At 33.0% G+C, this 19,988-nt stretch overlaps 1 protein-coding gene across 4 annotated transcripts in view; it reads left to right on the forward strand.

Annotated features, from left to right (window-relative positions):
- Positions 1-19,988, forward strand: part of wrd (Protein phosphatase regulatory B subunit well-rounded) — a 51,674-nt gene that overhangs the window by 28,564 nt on the left and 3,122 nt on the right. For 3 of the 4 annotated variants that reach the window (XM_089245983.1, XM_089245985.1, XM_089245986.1), the window contains exons 10-15: positions 1,905-1,955; positions 6,892-7,011; positions 10,327-10,454; positions 12,931-13,032; positions 15,095-15,167; positions 17,652-17,777. In XM_089245983.1, the coding sequence (XP_089102109.1) occupies positions 1,905-1,955; positions 6,892-7,011; positions 10,327-10,454; positions 12,931-13,032; positions 15,095-15,167; positions 17,652-17,777 (600 nt within the window). Of the gene's footprint in view, positions 1-1,904; positions 1,956-6,891; positions 7,012-10,326; positions 10,455-12,930; positions 13,033-13,081; positions 13,184-15,094; positions 15,168-17,651; positions 17,778-19,988 lie in introns of all 4 variants that reach the window. The other variant, XM_089245984.1, reaches the window with a different exon arrangement.

Genomic DNA, 19,988 nt, shown 5'->3' on the forward strand with positions numbered 1-19,988 from the left:
TTGACGCTTTTTCTTCCTTCATCTTCCGATGATTTTGGGGTCATTCGCGCAGAATGTTTGTTTACAGCATTTCTGACTATACACAATATTTATTTATTTTTTTTAGATCACCATTTTGAAGTTTTGGCCACCAATTTCACTTGTTTTTTGGGTAGGGGTTTTATTCCCAAGGGTTTAACTTCCATGTGTGTAAAACCCCTATTTTGTTTAACTTCAATTTTTGAGTAGAGATTTTATTCCCTATGCTTTAACTTTTATGTGTGGAAACTCCCTATTTTATTTGGAAAAATCTCTTTTGTATTTATTAGGGAATGGTTTTAGTATAAAATACTCCTGAAAATCTCTCAAATTGTCATTCTCAAAAGTTGGCAGCTATGCTATTATAACAAACCTCCTGTCATGATGAAGTTTTTGATCTTGTCAAATTTTTTGTCTCGTTCAATGACAGTGAAACCTCACTACAATGATACTCGCTATAACGATAAATCCCTCTACAACAATATTTTTCAAGTCTTGTTTGGAAAGGCCTGTAGTCTAATGTTAAACTACTGTCTCTTGATATAATTATAATCCATCTACAACTATATTTTTTCCTTCTCACAGAGTATCATTATTTCACTGTAGTTTTTTTGTCAATTAAGTTTAAAACTGAATTTTCAACTATTTTATCTATTTTTAAATCCATTCATTTTTTATTTATTTTTTTTCATGAAAATGAGAATATACTGTACCAATATCTCCACGTTATTCAATCTTCTTTTATTGCTTAACAAACCAAATATCCAATTGCTGGGCAATCGATGCTTGATTTTACTAACCTCCAATTTAAGAACATACTTTTTTATTATGAACTGGTCTTTTGCCCCGAACAGCATAACATGCCATAGAGTTAATATTAAATTCTGTTTAAATTTCCATTTTTATTAAATCCCTATTTTATGAATTGGTTTTCCTTCTGCTATTTTTTTTTCTTCCAGCCTCCCTCAGAGTTCATTGTAACCTAAAGTAAACTTATTCAAACATTCGTGTCTAAAGAGAAATTATAGGAAGAGGGGGAGGATATATGCAGAGTTCATTGTCATCACCAATATGCAAGTGTTTTGAGAACATGTGCCAGGAAAGAAAATTCAATTGTTAGTGGGAGCAACTATGAAGTGAAGATGCATTGAACATTTTATTTACTGTCTGCACATTATAAATGGATAAACTCGGAGCCGTTTCAAGAGCACTGTGGGTTCCCGAGCAAATCAATTTTTTTGAGACCTCCTACCCTGCCAGAAATGATTGCTTGCTAATTTACATGCGTAATCTAATGACATATTATCATGGGCCCCAGGCCATGCCTGGCTTGGACCATGCGTTAAGAGGGCACTGGATAAACTAGTGGTTTAAGAAATGGTATGATACATTAGCTTATTGATAAGGTCATTTCTGAGTCGAGGGTTGATCCCACTCTACATCAATGCTTGACAATAGATGAAAAAATAATAATAAAAAAACAATTTGAAAGACAGAAATTGTCAAAAAGTACACTGAGTATTTTAATCAAAGATCAGCAAAAGATTGTTTCTGTAGCTCTTGTTAAGGGGTTCTAGCAGCATTCCACCATTCTGGAAATATTTCAGAGAATTTGATATAAACAAATAAGTGATTTTTTAAGAAATCATCAAATAAACGTGTTTGATCAACTCATTTTTTTATTTCTGGTATTTTTTTCATTGTCTCTCCCATTTACAAACTAATTATCAAGCCCATGCGGTTTCATAAAAATGAGCATCAACTATAGCAAGTTTGTTAAAGCAAAGAAAACTCAACTTTGTTTTAATTTCTTGTTTGTACCTAAATTATTATTTTCCTTTCTGGTAATATCTGTAAAAGTCTGAATATATTTTTTTTTTTAATAGGTTGTCACAAGTTTATTGAAATTTTGGCCAAAAATGCACAGTCCAAAAGAAGTAAGTTAATCTGATAATAAACTGATTGTCTATCAGATAGCTTCTAGCAAATCTGTTAGCCAAGCAAGTTGAATTTGAATAAGTTTCTTGAAAAATCATGATATTGTGTTTGTGATCTCGAAAAATGAATTATCATATGTACTTATTTATAAGCAGACACTTTCCCACCTCAATGTCGGAACAAATTTTTGAAAAGAAAACTGCTTATACACAAGTGCATAAAGAGCGAAATCTTGAGTGCATTTCAGCTCAAATAACTTGTTGTTTATAGAAGCATACTTTCAATTAGAACATATTTGAATAATGTATCTGTGTTAGATATGTCATTTCTTTTGTTAGAGACTGTATATGTACTGAGATCTAATTTTTTTTTTTTTTTTTTTTTTTTTTTTTGAGTCTCCCTGCCCTCCAACTTCCAATTAAAAAGTTGTTGCTTGGTCTTCCCAACAAAAAAAAAAAATCCATCTGTCTAAAGCCAGGGCTTGACAAATCTGGAAAATATTTACGCACCAGCAAAATGCAAAATTTCATAGGTGCAAAGCATTCCCCCCCCCCCCCAGACAAAATTGATCCAAAATAGTGTATTTTTTTACTTCTATGGGGCTTAAGGGACCCCTTTCCTTGCTAGTACACAGGCTGACATAATTTCAGAAAATTTTGTGATCCTGAGACTTCAATTCAGTTATCATACCAGGGCACTAAAATTTACATGCTCTAAAAATATTACCTTATTTTCAGAATGCAAATTTCTGATTATATTTCATATTTGTACTTTTTGCTATTATAAATATGAAAAACTGTTAATTTAAACCCCTGCTGTCACCTATTGAGTAAAAATAACTGTTATAATTCTTAAAATAAAAATTATTGTTGGTTTTGAAACAGGGCAGTATGGAACTGAACAACATGTCATATGAAACTATAAATTGTTTATTTTGTGAACAATTTCTATGCTCCATAATATTGGTTACTATGTGTTTGTTTGCTGCCTGGAATATTTTACCAATTTTGATTTTGCAGAAAAATCAAAAATAAAGTGACTGATTTCATGGCACATAGAACTTATACCACAGTATTCTGCATGTATTTATAGTTTCATATTACATGTTGTTCATTTCCATCCTGCACCATCACTTTAAAACCAACAACCATTTTATTTTATATAAGAATGGTAACAGATAGTTTTTTAACCACGAGGTGACAGCAGGGGGGAAGCAGTAGCATTCAAGAAACATTTATGTGTATTTGTCTTTTGTGCAGAAAATTTTGTATGGGAAAAAGAGCCTATACCCCACCCCAATATTTGCCACCATCTACATAAATCTCTATTTTTTTCTTAAAAATCATTTGATTTTATTGGTTCTTCAATTAGCTGAGAAAAAACAGTTACAAACAGCAGTCTTGAAAGCATTTTTCGGGATATGGCATTTATTGGTCAGAAATCTGGCGGTCTGGCCACCCTCGCCTCCCAAAGCAGACTGTTTTGCATTGTTCTACAAAAAACCCTCGGCTGTGTGACTGGAAATATTCAGCTGTTAAAATTTTTATAGTAGTGTTTTCTACACCTTTTTTAAAATTATTTGAGATTGTTCTCATAGTAGTGCATAGCTGCCAAGTCTCCCGAATTTTAGCTTCATCGCTCAACCTCCCGAAAAGATTTTAAATCTCCCGAATTTTTACGAAAATCACAAAATGAGTCCCTAAAAATTCCCTACTTCTTTAAAAAAATCCTCATTTAGGAAAACAATCTTTAAGGAATTTCTTGTGGGGCATGAAGCAGCACCACCTGCATGAAGCCTTCCCCCACCCCGTTTCGAAATGACGTCATACGTCATTAATGGGGAAATTCCTTTTTTAAGGAAGTTTTACAAACCCTCTGATGGTAACAAGAAAGTTGTTTGTCTTATCGTGCAGGGAAATAGCTTAGCAGCCAATAGTCCTGAATAATAATTGAAAATTATGGTGACGCACATATGGTCAAAATTTCTTTCGTTGAAGTTACGTATGTGCCATATAACAAAACATGAATACTGATAAGCAAAAACATATTTAATCAATTTTAAAGATACTTATACTTAATACTTAAGAATTTCATTTCATCAATCATTCCCGAAAAGGGCAGACTTTTCCTTTTTGTACAAGTTCTGTTACGGACATAAACATCAGTCATTGGAAAGACTGCCATCATCACTCATGAAATGAGAAAAAAAACATCAAGCAAGTGTCACAAAAAGTCAGTATCCTTTAAAAATTGACGCTTTTTTCCTTCATCTTCTGATGATTTTGGGGTCATTCGTGCAGAATGTTTGTTCACAGCGTTTCTGATTAAACACAATATTTATTTTTACATCATTGAAGTTTTGGCCTCCAATTTCACTTGTTTTTCGCGTAGGAATTTTATTCCCTACGCTTTAACTTGGAAAATCCCTATTTTATTTGGAAAAAACCCTATTGTATTTATTAGGGAGTAGTTTTAGCATAAAATACGGGTTTGCGCAAAAATCTCCCAAATTTTCATTTTCAAAAGTTGGCAGCTATGGTAGTGTTTTCTACACCTTTTTTAAAATTATTTGGGATTGTTCTGCAGCGTGTGTTACAGATTTCGGCACATTCTGCTTTGGATCCTCACCGAGAATGAATTATTATTTTTATCATGAGAGTTATATTTACTAAATGTTAATTCAGAGAAAGGCTCACAAAAAAATCCTGGCCTGAGGACCCACCAAAGATTTCAGTCTATTAGCACAGTTACAGTATGTAAGGGCATCATGACCACACCAGGCTGCTATAGTCCTGTATCAGATTTTAAGCTACTGCTACATTTTTTGCAAAATGCAAAAGAAAATCTTAGAATGCGGAAGAAGTAGTAGTAGCAGCCACTTTTGCAAAAAAACAAGGGTACAGGAGGTACGAAATGTGTAGACATCCATCCATCAATCATTAGCATTTTAGCATTTTCAGAGTTGCCAACTGCTATGGATTGTTCATAGTTTCTATGGACAGCCGCAATAAATTACGAAGCTTAGGGAGGCACTCTCAATATACTACGGAAACCAGTTTAGAAAAAAAATCGGGTCTTTTAGTTGCTTGCAGTGTTTTACTTATTTTTATTATTTTTTAAAATTGCGTCGATCTTTACCATAACAATGAATTGGTATATGCACGTGAGAGAGTTTGAGAGAAGACAAACTCGAAGACGATCGGCTTTATCTGTGTGCGGAAGGCGATCTGTAAAGCTGCGTCTAAACCCCCCCCCCCCCCTACTGAATGCCCAAGTGTGCAAAAACCTGTTTTGCATTAAAACAGTCCCACACTGTCCGCTAAAAACTGGTTTTTGAGTGGTTCAAAACAGGGTTGGGTTTTTGACATAAAAAAACCAGTTTTTGATGTGACAAGCATCAAAAACAGGTTTAAACTGTCAAAAACCTAAATGAATGCTTTTTGATAACGTTTTGAACACAATAGGTATATAACATGATGAAAAACTTACTTTTTTGTATATTACAATGTTTTATTTTTAAACATTAATTTATTACAATAATTAAAACAAAATATTAATCATAATTTGCAATTTTTCATTTTATCAAAGCTACTGATTACCTGTGTTCAATTTGCTAAGTGGAATAGAGCTGCTTATTCAAAATATGTATGATAGGGCATCACAGAGTTAGACTTCAGAAACTTTAAAACAGTAAAAAGCTCATTGTCAATGTTGTCAAATAGTTTTTTGTAACCTGATAGATATGCTAAATAAAAAAACACTTATGTAGATTAAAGGGTTTTATATTCGGAATTATAATTACTGAGAATCTATTTTGATATTTTAAATTTTCTGATCAGCCCAAAATTTTACTTCACGTAAAAATTCTCTCACAGAATCTGTTAATACACTAATTAAACTAATTTATTTTCATCTAAAAATTTCTTAGTGCTCAGGGTGTATAAATTCATAAAGAGTATTTTCAGCCAAAGCAGAGCCGACAGGACTTGATACCCAAAGCATTTGTTTTGCACATTTAAAATTAAATATAGCTTTGATTGGAAAACCATTTCATTATAAATGCTAATAAATATACCATATCATAGTGCAGAAGTAAGAATAACTAAGTTTGACCCACATAAGGATAATGAGTTTCTTAAGCTTCGTGTACAAGAATTGTGAAATTTCCCATTTATAAAGCATTTTCCTGCTTACGATGTTTTTCCATGACAGATGTTTGAAGAACATTATAAGCAGGATCCACTATATATGGCTAATTGATTGATTTTAGTTCTATATAATTCATATTTTTTATTTTTGCATCGACAGAAAAATGTAGCAATTGATAAACCATCCATTTTCTAGACAAATAAAAAATTATGTATCAAATAGTACCTTAAAATATTGTGCTTATTTTTTATGTTTATGGCGGGGATATGTACTTTCCTATCTTGGAGAGATGCCATGATATTGTTCAAGCAAAAAATCATGTATTGTTTCTGCAACTTATTTCATAAAAACTTAATACTGCTTTTAAAAATTAAAATGCTTTTAATATTTACACAGTGGATCCCGCTTATAATGGTTTTCAAAAAAACCTTCATGGAAAACTTTGTAAGCAGGAAAAAAACACTTTAAACGGGAAATCTTAATGAGAATTACTTAGAGTTGAGAGAATACAAAAATAAGTCGTACTAAGCGAGAAAATGTTACAAGTGGGATCAACTATATATAGTTGTGTGAATATTACATAAGGTCATTTGTCCATTGCATTTGTATTTCATTTGTTTTAACAATGTGATGTTTCAATTTATCCAGCTGTTGTATAAAAAAATATGATAAGTACTAAATATTTTTTATATTGTAATTTAATATGTGTATGAATATTGCAATTCGTATTTAGAAATGCAATGTTCACAAATTCGTTTTAAAAATTAACTTTTTTTTTTGTCTTAGGTGATGTTCTTAAATGAACTAGAAGAAATACTTGATGTCATAGAACCAGCTGAGTTTACCAAGGTCATGGTCCCTTTATTCAAACAACTTTCTAAGTGTGTTTCTTCCCCTCATTTCCAGGTAAGTGAAATTAATTCCGATTATCATCTTTGGCAATTCTACTGTATTAAAAAGATAAAGTCTAGACTAGTGTTTCTCAAAGTGGGCAATATCACCCCCTGGTGGACGATAGAAGCTACGGACATAACACAGGATCCTATGGATTCATTTGAGTTGGAGGGGGGAGCGATGAAAGGAAAAAAATGCTAATGGGGGGGGGGTGATTGAACAAGAAATTTGGGAAACTGGTCTAGACCAGCGGTTCCCAACCTTTTTCAGTTCGTGTACCCCAGCTAGCTCGGTTCCTTTCTGCATACCCCTGACTTCGAATCCTCCAGGCATCCCCTCCCCCAATCTGTTTCACCCATTACAGATTTCAAAAATGTCTCTAAAAAAAGGTATATGTTGAGTTGAATTAAATTAAATGGTCTATTTTTTTCATTGTATAGTTTTTATTTTTGAAGTAAGCAAACGAATTAAAATTAACACAAAGGTTGGAAAAAAAATGTGACATTTGGGACTGTATTGAATTATAAAGTTTTGGAAAATTAGACTCAAACAAGGATAAATACAAACTCAAATCCAGAGCTGCATTCAATTTGTTTCTATATTTACATTTTATATCTTTTTCTATGAGTATATGAAGAAAACACCCGTTCAATAAGCTCCATGCTAACAAACAGCAACAAAAACATCATAGCTTTTCTAGAAGGTTCACTGTATTCTGTATTTGTCACTGACGAGCTCAAAAAACTGACTAGTTTTACCATTCCGCCATTGAAGAGGATCTTCAGACTGGTATCTGATGCGAGCTCTAGTAATTTCTCCTTTTCTGGAATCGACAATGAAGCTGCTGTTCAAAATATCTTCTTTGAAAGGATTCCACCGATCACCCATTTCTGGCTCTGAAAAATATTTTTCAAATGAGGATTTTAATCTTTCCAAGTGACCGCCTGCTAAATTTAGCTTGGCTTGTGACAAAAAATCGTGAAGTGTTTCGCACACTTCCAAAAAAAAGAGCTACCTCGTGCCGAAGTTTTTAACATTTACAGGTGCACAGTTCATCATTTTTGTGTTTACGTCAACTACTGCTTTCACACCGATCCAGTTTTTAGCCATTGATTCATAGCATAAGTCACGTGAGTAGTAGATGCTTGGTAGAAAAGTTGAAGTAGAAAATTGTGGGGATAACACGCACAAGCCTCAATACAAACACCCGCAACAAAAGTTAAACACAACACAAATTAATTAATTCTTCGTTTTTATACACAGCCTGGTATGCGTCAGCGATCAAATGTAAAATGCCAAAGAAAAGTGAGACGAGAGGAAGGAATGCAAGAATCTGTATCATGTTGGGCGCCGGCAGGAGGTGGGAAAGGTGATCCTCTTAAAGCAGATGCAACCCCTCTATTATAGAAGATTTTATTGATGGAGGGGGGGGGGTCAATCAATATATTAAAACTGACAATATTAGTAAAAACCTCTACCTACTTTTTAAAATTCTTTTAAATCTTTTTTTAATTCTTTTAGATGGGTGGGCGCCATTACCTTTTTTTTTTTTTGCATACCCCCTAACAACCTTTCACGTACCCCCAGTTGGGAACCACTGGTCCATTAAAGATTCCCATAAACCTCTGGTCTAAAAAAGGGTGACCAGAGGTTCTCACCCTTTTTGACTCTCTGAGCTCTTTGTGGTATATAATTTCTATGAAGGAGCCCCATAGGCTTATTTTTCATTCATTCATCAAAGTTACTGATTTTATTATTATTATTCAAAAATACTTATTATTTTTTCTGAATTTATGGGGTTTTTTTGTATTTTTCTTGAGCTGCCATGGAGTACCAGTTGAGAACCGCTGGTCTAGACCATAGTTCCCCAACCTTTTTCTTCCCATCACCCCTTTCAGAAATTTTTTTCTCCCATCTAACCCATATGATGCTATGTTATACCCTTAGCTTCTATGACCCCCTGGAACATTCCATCGCCTCCTGGGGCGTTAACGCCACATTAGGAATCACTGGTCTAGACCATATTTGAAATTCTCTGTTCTGCCATCCTCCTTTCTCAGATGGGAAAAAATTTCCTTATTGACTTCTTGAGCGAACCCATAGGATCTCATGTTGTTGCACTTTGTGAAACACTAATCTAGACCCTGGGTGTTAGTCCTGATTTCAGAGTACAATGTGTTTATTGCATTCATGAACATTGCTAAAGAAGTTTAAAAAATTGAGAAAAGGGGGGTTCTTTTCTCACTTTTAGTTGTTAATTGCGGCGTGATGAAAGTCCAGTAGAGACTTTCTAGAAATAAGAAATTTTAAAAATAATAAAATAATTTTTTTTGTGTACACATATAATACCTGAATTACATAATAATTCTTTACAAATATAATTTTTTTTTTTCAATTAAACAACCTGCTTTTATTGATTTAATTTTTTATTTATCAGTGATTTCATCTTTTCAATTTTGAATTTTTAAAAATACAAAGAAATTTATAAATTTTGTTTTATAAAAGCAGGGTTATATTTTTGGCAGATCAAAACTAATTTTGATGAAGACACTGGCCAAAAGGGGTTTTAACTGGTCAAAATTTGTTGGAAGTAGCCAAAACCGATTGAAAGCTGCCAAAACTATTGTGAAACAGTCTTAAAACTGATGTAGCAATTCTGTGGTGTTTTGGGCAATCTGATGAAAACATGACTTTTACCAGAGGACTTTCACCATAGCCGCTATTCTGGTTTTTTCAGTTTTGTCCGTAACCTTGCCAACCCTGATTTGTATTGATTATTCTTTAATGGCTGACATGTTCTTATTCTGATTTAAATTAAATTTTATCCAAGTTAACAGAAAATCTTCACTCAAAAACAATAAATTACTAATATAAATTTAAATATTCAATACTTTCCTTAATAACCCAAGTTAATGATTGAAGAAACAGTCTCATGAACTACTTTTTAGGAGTTATTGGATTAAAATTTGACCAAAGCTGATAACAACGAGGCCAGTTAAAATCGATTTCAAGCACCCCTGGTCAAAACTGGCACAACCCTGTATAAAAAACCAAAATGATTTTGTTTGTCCACTTGTTGATATTTAGAGCATTTCACAATCAATAATCATAACTTTTTTGATGTTATTTGATTCTAATACTTTAAGAATATTTGATTATTCAACTTTTGGTTTTTTTTTTCACTGGACATAACTGTTGAAGGAAAACAATGAAATGTGGCACCTTTGCTATGATCGATAAGTAAAACTGACTGTTTATGTTCTCTTTTTAAAAAATAATAATTCCAGCAAAATGTAATTGAGTATTATATCAATATTTCCTCTCTAGGTTGCTGAGCGGGCTCTGTATTACTGGAATAATGAATATATCATGAGCTTGATCAATGATAATGCGACAACGTTACTGCCCATTATGTTTCCATCGTTATATAGGAATTCAAAATCTCATTGGAACAAGTGAGTTGACTAATGATTAAAGCTTGTGTTTTGTTAACGGTTTGTGGATTTTTTTCACAGTTCTAAGCTCATATAGTGTTTACAGCATTAAACAAATGCTCTTTTTAATACCTTTGTTTTTGAAATGTTCATCAAATTTTACTGAAGTAGCTCAATCATCCTAAAGATGTAAAATTCTCAGTAGTAATCTTTTATCACAGTTTTAATCTTTATCGCATAACATTATCACAGAGACGAATATTTTCTAGAAAAGCTACAATAATAAACATCTTCACCTTGAAGATTTTAATTATGAAAATAAATATCTAAAACATATTTATAAAATTCTATATGTTTAAGAACAAGTTTTTAAAAATACCAACAATTAACAGTAAGTTTATTATATGAGAAAAAAAAGGCCATATTTTGTTTGATTTTTCTGCAGTAACTGTGAGAAAAACCAAAGTCTTTGATTTTTCATTCATCAAAGAAAGGCATCTCAATTCTCAGAAGACACACAACTGTTTTATGTTGGGTACTCTGACTCTAATTACATTCGTGATAGTATGAATAATAATTCTTGTACTCTATATTGAGATAGATTTTGGAAGCATGTCTAAAAACTGTTTAATTTGCTGAATTTTATTGTGAAATGGACATTAGAATATTTATTACATCTGCCAAACTAGTGATCAGTATATTTGTGGAAGTATTTTTTCTGAAATTAAGTAATAACTTGTTAAGATGTCTATCAGCTTTACTCCTGAAAAATAAAGAGAAAATCATACTTGAAGCTGCATATATAAATTTAAAAAAAAGTGATGGCATATGAGTTTCAGCAAAGATGAGTATAAAAATCAGAATTCATTCATCATTTAGCAGTTATAGAAGGTACACCTTTTGAGGGAACTCTTTCAGAACTGCCCGAATATTGAGAAAAATATGATTTCTTTTCAGAAAGCTATATGAATAGCTATTCAGAAAACTATATTAATGTTTACAGGAAATCTCAGAGCAGAATGTTTTTCTATTCTGCAACAAGCTCGCAGCTGATGGAAAATGTTCTTGGGTAACAAATTTCCGATAATTGTTTTTTATAGAAGAGAAAAGGAAAAACACACTTATGATTTTTCCTAAGATTGTTCTTAAGCTACATTGATTGTTCTATGTGGTACGCCACAGTGTGTACGTTCTGCGCTGGGGGCAAAAAATATTAGTTCTTTCACATGGTTTAACAGCATGCAAAGGAATGCATTTAACAAACGTTTTCCTTCCAAAATTGCTGCAACAAGAAGTTTCAGTGCCTTGTACATAAAGCAGAAAGGAACTCGTTGCTAGTAGGAAAGAAAGAAAAAATTAAAGTTTGTAACTTATAATAATTGAAATTCTAAAAAAAAAAATTAATAATAAAACTAACATGGCTGAATTTTGAACTACTTGCTAATGAATAAGAATGATAGAGAATTAGAGTGTATGTCCATTATTAAGAAAATATCAATTCTATATTTTTTTAGAAGGAAAGTGATCATATATAATCATTTTCCTCCCTTTGTTAGCCATGAAACCAACCAAAACCTTGCAGAAGCAAGAATATTCTGACAATATCAGGAGCATATCCAGTCAAAATTTGGGTTCTTTTTCTGGACCCTTCACAAAATAAAAATTAATGGAACCGTAAATTTGGCATTTCATTTCTTTCGTGATCGATTAACTATATTATTTCGCTCCTATAAAATTAATGACCCTTTTTATGAAAATAAGGAAAATTTTCACAAAAAGAAGATCCTACAAGAAAAGTCTGGATAGACCCCTGAATATTCACTTATCAAAAATTGTCATTATAAGGTGATTATAGACTTCTTTTTTCTGAGCCCAATATATGCAGGAAACATTTTCTAGATATCGTGCTAAGGATATTCGACTCCGTAAGGAAAGTCATCTGGTTTTTGCGGGACTCAACCCCAGTCCCTCTTGCAAACCAGACATTTGCTGAGTTAAGAAGAGGCTACTAATGCCTCTACTGAGCAGTTCCTCATGTCACAGTGCTTGAAATAAGGAAGGCGGGGTCGTGTCTCCAGTGGTGTAGATGGTAGAATACTTGCCTGGTTTACAAGAGGGCTTGGGTTCCGGTGGAGACCAGATTACTTTTCTTTCCGAGTTCACCTCAGCATAATATCCAGAAAATGTGTTTCCTTGATGATGTGATTATATCGAAAATTATCTTGTTTTAAATCTTTTAGACAATGGAAAATGAATTACATATCATAGTATCAAAAAAAACCTTTTTTCCATCATTTAAAATAAAAAAGAATATTCTAGATTATTCATTATTTATTGATCAAAATTTTACATCCAGGAGAATATTCTCGTCTCATATCTCTAACTCATCCTAAGCTGAATGATTTCAAATTTCTAAAAAATGAAAAATTTCGGGAATTTATTTTGGTTCACAAATTCTCTGTACAACATGTTTTTTTGAAATGTGGTTTTCTTGCAGAACGATCCATGGATTAATTTATAATGCCCTGAAGCTGTTCATGGAAATGAATCCAAAATTATCTGATGAATGTGTTCAAAATTACAAACAAGATAGGCATAGGTGAGAGATCGTTATACACAATATTTTTTTTATTGTGATTTTCTTTCAGAACAATCCACGGGTTAATTTATAATGCCTTGAAGCTTTTTATGGAGATGAATCCAAAATTATGTGATCAATGTGTACAAAATTGCAAACAAGATAGGCATAGGTGAGAGGTCATGAAATGGTATTTGTTTTCAATTTTATTTGCTGGCTTATTTTTTCCTCCTGTAGATATAGATGAGAGTGTGTTTCTCGAATTTGAGGTCGTCTTTTCCCATAATTTTTTTTGTTTGCATGAGAATGTGATTCTTCACACTTTTCTCAATTTTCGCATCCTTCAAATTTCAAATGGACATTTTAAATTTGGATTCGTTTGTATGTTTAAGTTTAAATCACTTATTTCTTAAAGAAGTAGAGGTAGTAGTATTTGGATGTGAATGATTTTTCGATTAAGCTTGCATGTGGTAATTGTTGATTACCTGCCTTGCTAATTGAAAAAAAAATTTTGAGAATTTTTTGTGTGTTTTCTCTTGTGGAGAACAAAAATCAATGTTATAATATTCATGTGCATGATTCTGATTTTATTGAATGACTTTGCAGTGAATTGTTAAAAAACTCAACCATTCTGAAAGTTTACATTATTCATTGTTAACATGAATTTCAACTTATTATCCAACTACTTTTATGCCCTTTTTCTCCCCATCCCCCCCCACCCCCACTAGAAAAAAAACTGGTTAATTTAAGTTGGTTTTTTTTTCAATATTCAAGTCTCAAGCAATCACTAGCCCAACTATGTGACAGTACAAAAAGGATTGTTTTTAGAAAGTATTGAACTCTAGAAGTACATGCACATAAAAGTTTTCATTCACAAGCACAGATCTAGACATTATTTAAATTTAATTTTTTTTTTTTTTTTTAATAACGTGATACTCACGTATTCCCAAGGGATAAGCATGATCCGTCCAGGGAATTTGTTAGTGTTAGTAAACATCCATGCCCGAACCGGGATTCGAACCCATACCTGCACAGTGAGAAGCTAGTTCCCTAACCACTCGACTGCCAGGCGGCATTCATTGTTATTCAGTATTTATTCATTATTCATTGTTAATGTCTAAATGCTAAATGGTATAAGTTTAGCACTTATCCTTATTGTAGCTCCAAAATTTGAAGCCGCCTGAGTTGCATTCAGACATGAGCTACATCCAGTTCTTTATTTTTTGTCATAACACCCCATGTGCCAAAACAACACCAAGAATAGCTATACATGTTATGGCAAGTGTGATAAATTGGTTATTATGCATAATTCAATTTTTATCAATTATGCATTTGCCATAACATAAACCATGCACTGAATTTTCCGTATATCTTTAATTTTCCGACCAGAAAAGAAATAAAAAGTGTCAATGTTGTTTTCATATTTAACAATTTTCTGTGAGCTATTTAACAATGATTCTTATGTTGATGGTTGGCGACGTCATAAAAAATTATGAATGACCTATACTTTACTAAAATCTGATTTTGTATGAAGCAAGCAGGTAGTTCCTTTGTTAAAAAAGTACAGTGAAACCTTGCTATGATGATACTCGATATGATAAATCTCTCTACAACAATATTTTCTCAAGTCTTGTTCTGAAATGTCTATACTCTAATGTCAAACTGCTGCCTCTCAATATAAAGATAATCCCCTCTACAGCGATACTTTTTCTTGGTCCGCATTGTATCGTAATATCGAGATTTCACTGTATGTTGTGTACTTCTACGATCACACATGTGTTGCATACAATTTGTGACCAAAAGAGTTTTCTACAATCATTGGTCATTGTGATTGGTAATAATAGGAAGAGTCTCGGATTCTGTAAGACTGATGGGAAAAATTTATTTTAAACTTCTAACCGTTTCAATGAAAATGAATCTCGATAATTTTATGATATTCGCTAATTCATCTTTAGCTTTAGTTGGAAATTAATCAGATTTAGAGACAGCTTCATAGTCTGTCTGACTTAAATTATGCAATTTTTCAGGTTTATTCTCACTTGATCATGAATTTTTGTTTCAATTTGTTTCCCATTTTTTTCAGTGAAAAAAGTAAAGTAAAAGAAAGAGAAGAAGTGTGGACAAAATTAGAAACATTAGCACTGAAAAACCCTTATGTGAGTGTTTACAGTTTTGAATTTATTTATTGTACCAATTACGCTTATTCACCTGACTTTCTCCCTGCCTATTTTGATGAGCTAACTTTTGTGAAAATTCTGTGAACTATAGTAGCCTATATCTTTGAAAGCTAATTTTTCTCGAATCATCAACAGTCTATTGTCTCGCCCATCCATCGTTGGATAGCTTTGTTTACTTTTTTCAGCATGTATCACAAGCAATCTCAGAAAAATAGGATAACTCATCCATATTGATTAGCGTGTTAAGTGAAGTTGACTCTTGTTGTTGTGAGAGAAAAAAGTAGTACAGTTAAATCTCATTAAGGGGTCATTCTTGGGAAAGTATAAATATGACCTGATAAATGGAGTATGTCATGGGCTCTCTACTACCCTTTCCGTATTGATGAATTCATGCATGTAAAACAAACTAATCATGAGTTAAACCCTAGAAATTTACAGATTCAAGTTAATTTTATTAATTTGCATTACTTATCTTAATTCTCCCCCCCCCCCCCCATCCCACGTGAAACGTGACAAAAGCCCAAGACAGGGTCCTATTTTGACTGCAGTAGATTTTTTCTAGTTTCAATACTGAAAACTACTCTAGGAATAATAAAAATAAAACAATAGTTCATGACCATCAAAATTTATTGGTCTAGTAATAATTAAAATTATAAGTTATCCAAGTTTTTTGCATGACTGAGACCAAAACTTAAAAATATATAATGTTCAATTTTATAACACTACAAAATTCTAAATTATCAGTGACTAGCAATTGAAGTCCAGTAGTGAATTGGGAGTCTGTCCACTGCACTTTCAGAGCTACCTTAATGCAGCTTGGGGGGGAACTAACTCTTTAAGCAGCATTGACAAGATGTCTCGCCTGCTTAAAAGCTCCCTTTTTCAGCATTGACAAGCCGGTACTTTGTAAAGATGATTTCTCATTGGAACATTTTTCCCTATATTCCTTAGTTTGCACCTGCTGAAAATCGGATTAAAGCCTACTTCATTAAGAAATATATGGCATTTTGAAAGGGGTTTAGTAATTTCTGCTGTGCCACTTAAAACATTAAGTGCCTGGGTAGTGACAATGAGATTTGGTACTATGATTTTTAAAGGTAACTGTGTAAATAGGTAGTCAGGTACTTCCCCTGCTAGGTGGGGGCCCCCCAGATTTTCTTTTTGCCAAAGGCCCAATGATACTGTTAAGACAGATGTGCAGTCTCTCCTATCACCAGGCCTGCAAATAGGAAACACTTGGCGGGCCACTCTGTAGTAAATTCATAGTGTACAAAAAAACACACACACTCCTACACAAAGTTGAATTCATCTTTGTTCCTCCCCCGGGCTGACTTATTGTATACATTGTATGATAAGTTTGATTTCTATGAAAATTTATAAAGGGTATTTTCATACAAGTAATACCGTTAAGCAGGTTGAGCAGATGCATTATCAGTAGTTTAATAACATAAGAATGCCATTGAAGACAATCAGAATTGTGAAAAGGGGGTCAGGATTGTGAAAGGGTGGAGGCCTGGTATTGGAGTGACACATAATCCGTTTGACCAGCTAACGAGGTTTGACTATTTTGGATAAAATAGGGATAAAATACTTTTTGGGTGAGACAACATAAACCCGAAATATGAAGAGAAACAACAGCTAGACACGTTTCCGAACTATATCAAGTTTCTTATTCAATAGCCAAAAAAATGGAGAGATAGCAAAAAGGCAAACTCTATAGTGGTAGTTGCTTGCTGTTCAAGACAAATAATCGTTTTGGACTATTTGTATAATTCATGAATTCATTAAATCATTCTTGTTATTTTTAATAATTCATGTAGTACAGTGGGGGAGTTGACAGAATTCTTGAGTGGGTGATGAGTCTACAAGTCTCTGTAGTGAAGTCACTGACATGACACAGGGTGTCATATCTGCAATTTTTGAAAATGGCAAAAATATTATTCATACATGCCACTGTCTGTCCATCATGTAACATTTTTAAATTTTTGACTTTTGGTTTGGCACAGTGAAAAATTCTTTGTCTATGATCATTAAAGTATGAGATAACATTGTTAATATGATAAATGTAGTGTGTATCACAAATGTAAATACCACCTATCTGAAAATATTTCTGCAAGTTCAAACATCCAGAGCTAGAAAAGTCACTCGTTGCTTAGTCTTAGAAAAGAACAACATTCCTGATGATGGTGACTTACTCAGTGGTAGGGAGGGACATTTTCCCTTCAATATTTTTTTCTAATCAGTATTTTCCATGTTCCTGGGTTTGGTTGCAAAAGTTTAGCTTTCATCTTGATTGTGGTTTGTGAAAAATATTGAATCATAATAAAGGTGACAATGGGAAATAAAGCTGAAAAGAAAGGGATAATCATGAAATTTTTGCGTCGGATGGTAATTCTATATCTGATCGATATCTACCAGTTTTTTTAATGTTTTTTTTTTAATAAAACTTAAAAATGTTTTCAGTTTAAAGACGTACAGCAAAATGCCAATTCTTTGAACATTGTGCCTGCAGATCCCCCAGATCCTCCTACGCCCGTTGATGAGGAATTTCTGATGAATTATGAAAAAATTGAATATGAGGCAAAAGAAGTAAGCAATAATACGTAATAAAATACACATTTTTCATACATATGATCATATATAAAGAGATTTGTTTGTTTTCCATATATGCATAGAGTCCATAAACTCGTTGAATATTCATGCAGCCGATGAATGAAATTTGGTATGAATACAGTATTTCATTTTTCCTCATGAAATGAGCTTGTTGTATGTAATTAAATATCTCTTAGAGATATGCATGTTACGGCCAATGTGAAATGGCCTGAATTATGACTGACCATGATATATTGATTAAGTTTGATTTTTCAGTTTGGCCATGGCATTTATATTTTTTTATCTAGCTTGTTTATTCTTCCCCATAGGCTTAGAATGCTGATTTTCCCTCCATTAAAATACGGTAGACTCTCGATAATTCGGCTCATCTAGTAATCCGGAATTTCTGCTTTATGTCCATGAGCAGAAGTTTATATTATTTAAATAGGCTTTTATCCACTGACTTTCAATAATCTTGCAATTGTGGTTATTCTACATTACCCTGGTCTGTGAGTTGTGTGCTGATTAGCGAGAGTCTAACTGTACTATATGTTTTCAGTTCCTTCATCTTGAAAGGTCACTTTATTTGGTCGTGGGAAATCTAATTTCTCTTTGAGCTGATCTTCATTTTGACGAGTTTATGAGGTCACGCAATACAATGATACCTCTGCTTATGAATTTTTCGGCTAACAAACATTTCAGTTTATATGGATGCCTGCACTAACAAACTACTACTTCACTGCATATCGCCGTACAGCTGTTTACTACCAATTGAGTTCGGTCAGAAATGAAGGCAACATCTATCTGTGGTTACTTTAGGCTCAATGGGGAAATTACTTGTCTATGTTCTTCCCCCAAGATCGAACCTGCAGACAACTTCCATGGTGGAAGATGAGCATCTTACCACTTTGCCATGCTAACAAACTGTCACTTGAGTCAGATTAATTCTACCTCAGAATCACTTTTCAGATACAACTCTTTCTCGTTCAGAAAGATTATAAGCCATTTCATATAAAATGAATGATTAAGTTAAAAAAATGTGTATTTAAAAAAAAAAAGGAAAAAAATATTGAACTTGTGTAAATGGTCTTAGTGCATATGATAAGACTTCTAGTACCAAACTGAACAGTGTGGACATTCTAGGAACTTATTTCTCCCCCCCCCCTTTTTTTAATGCGTGTGAGAGAAATGAGATGACTATATATTGTAAAGTAAAGAGGATTCAGTTTTTCATCTTCCTTTAAATTCTCTATCCAATTGTGGAGTTTTTATCACAGCTTTCATTGAGTTTTGTTTCTATATATTTTTTTAATGGTGTTGGTGTTTCATGAAAGTTACTTTAAAATTTTAGACAATTCTCAGAACAAGTTTAACAATTTTCCATAGAAACCATTAGAAAATGGTGTTTTGGCTAACAAGGACTTCGGTTAAAGAATGTGATTCTGGAATGAATTATCTTCGTTACCTGAAAAGTCACTATTTCAAAACTTTTAGCCAGATTTGCGTAGATCTGGCTACACTCTTGCTCTTACACTCTTGTAGCTTAAGGCAGAGTTGAATGACTCCTCAGATTTATCTGTAATGAGTCTCATAGACTCTCTAATGGATATGCCCCCCTTGTAGTTGCCAATTAGTTAGTAGGAACTCTTTCAGCCAATATTTCATGGTTCAAGATCAGTAAATGTATTTTGAACATGCTGTTGTCTTCAAAGAAGCTAATATCCATTGATTTAGTTATTAAATATGTTTAGACACTTTGCTCTGAATGTTGCTAATCCTAAATTGAAATCAGAAGTAACCTTGGATCATATCGCTCCCTTTTGATGCTTGTATAGTATGAACACTGCTGCATAACAATATACTGCAATTGGTTTTTTTTTGGCCATGCAGGGTATAGGAGAATTTCTACTTGGAATTCACACTTGATTGGAATACTTGAATTTATGTTAAAATGTTGCTTTCCAGCGGCGGGGGGGGGGACATCTTTCAGTTACATCTAATGCCTTATTTCACATTTTAAATTAAAATTGAGAAAAAACAATACAAAAAAGTCTCACCACCTTTTAGATTGCAGATGTCGGATTCAATAGAATTACACCTTATATATATATATATATATACACATACATATACATTGGTCTTGAAATCTTATAATGAGGTTGCCAATCTCTTATGAGTTTATGACAAATTACATAAACACACACACGC

This window comes from Pholcus phalangioides, unplaced genomic scaffold (genome assembly GCF_987345545.1).
Source record: "Pholcus phalangioides strain wild (caught in Gottingen) unplaced genomic scaffold, Ppha-v1.0 ptg000016l_1, whole genome shotgun sequence".
Taxonomy (NCBI): Eukaryota; Metazoa; Arthropoda; class Arachnida; order Araneae; family Pholcidae; genus Pholcus; species Pholcus phalangioides.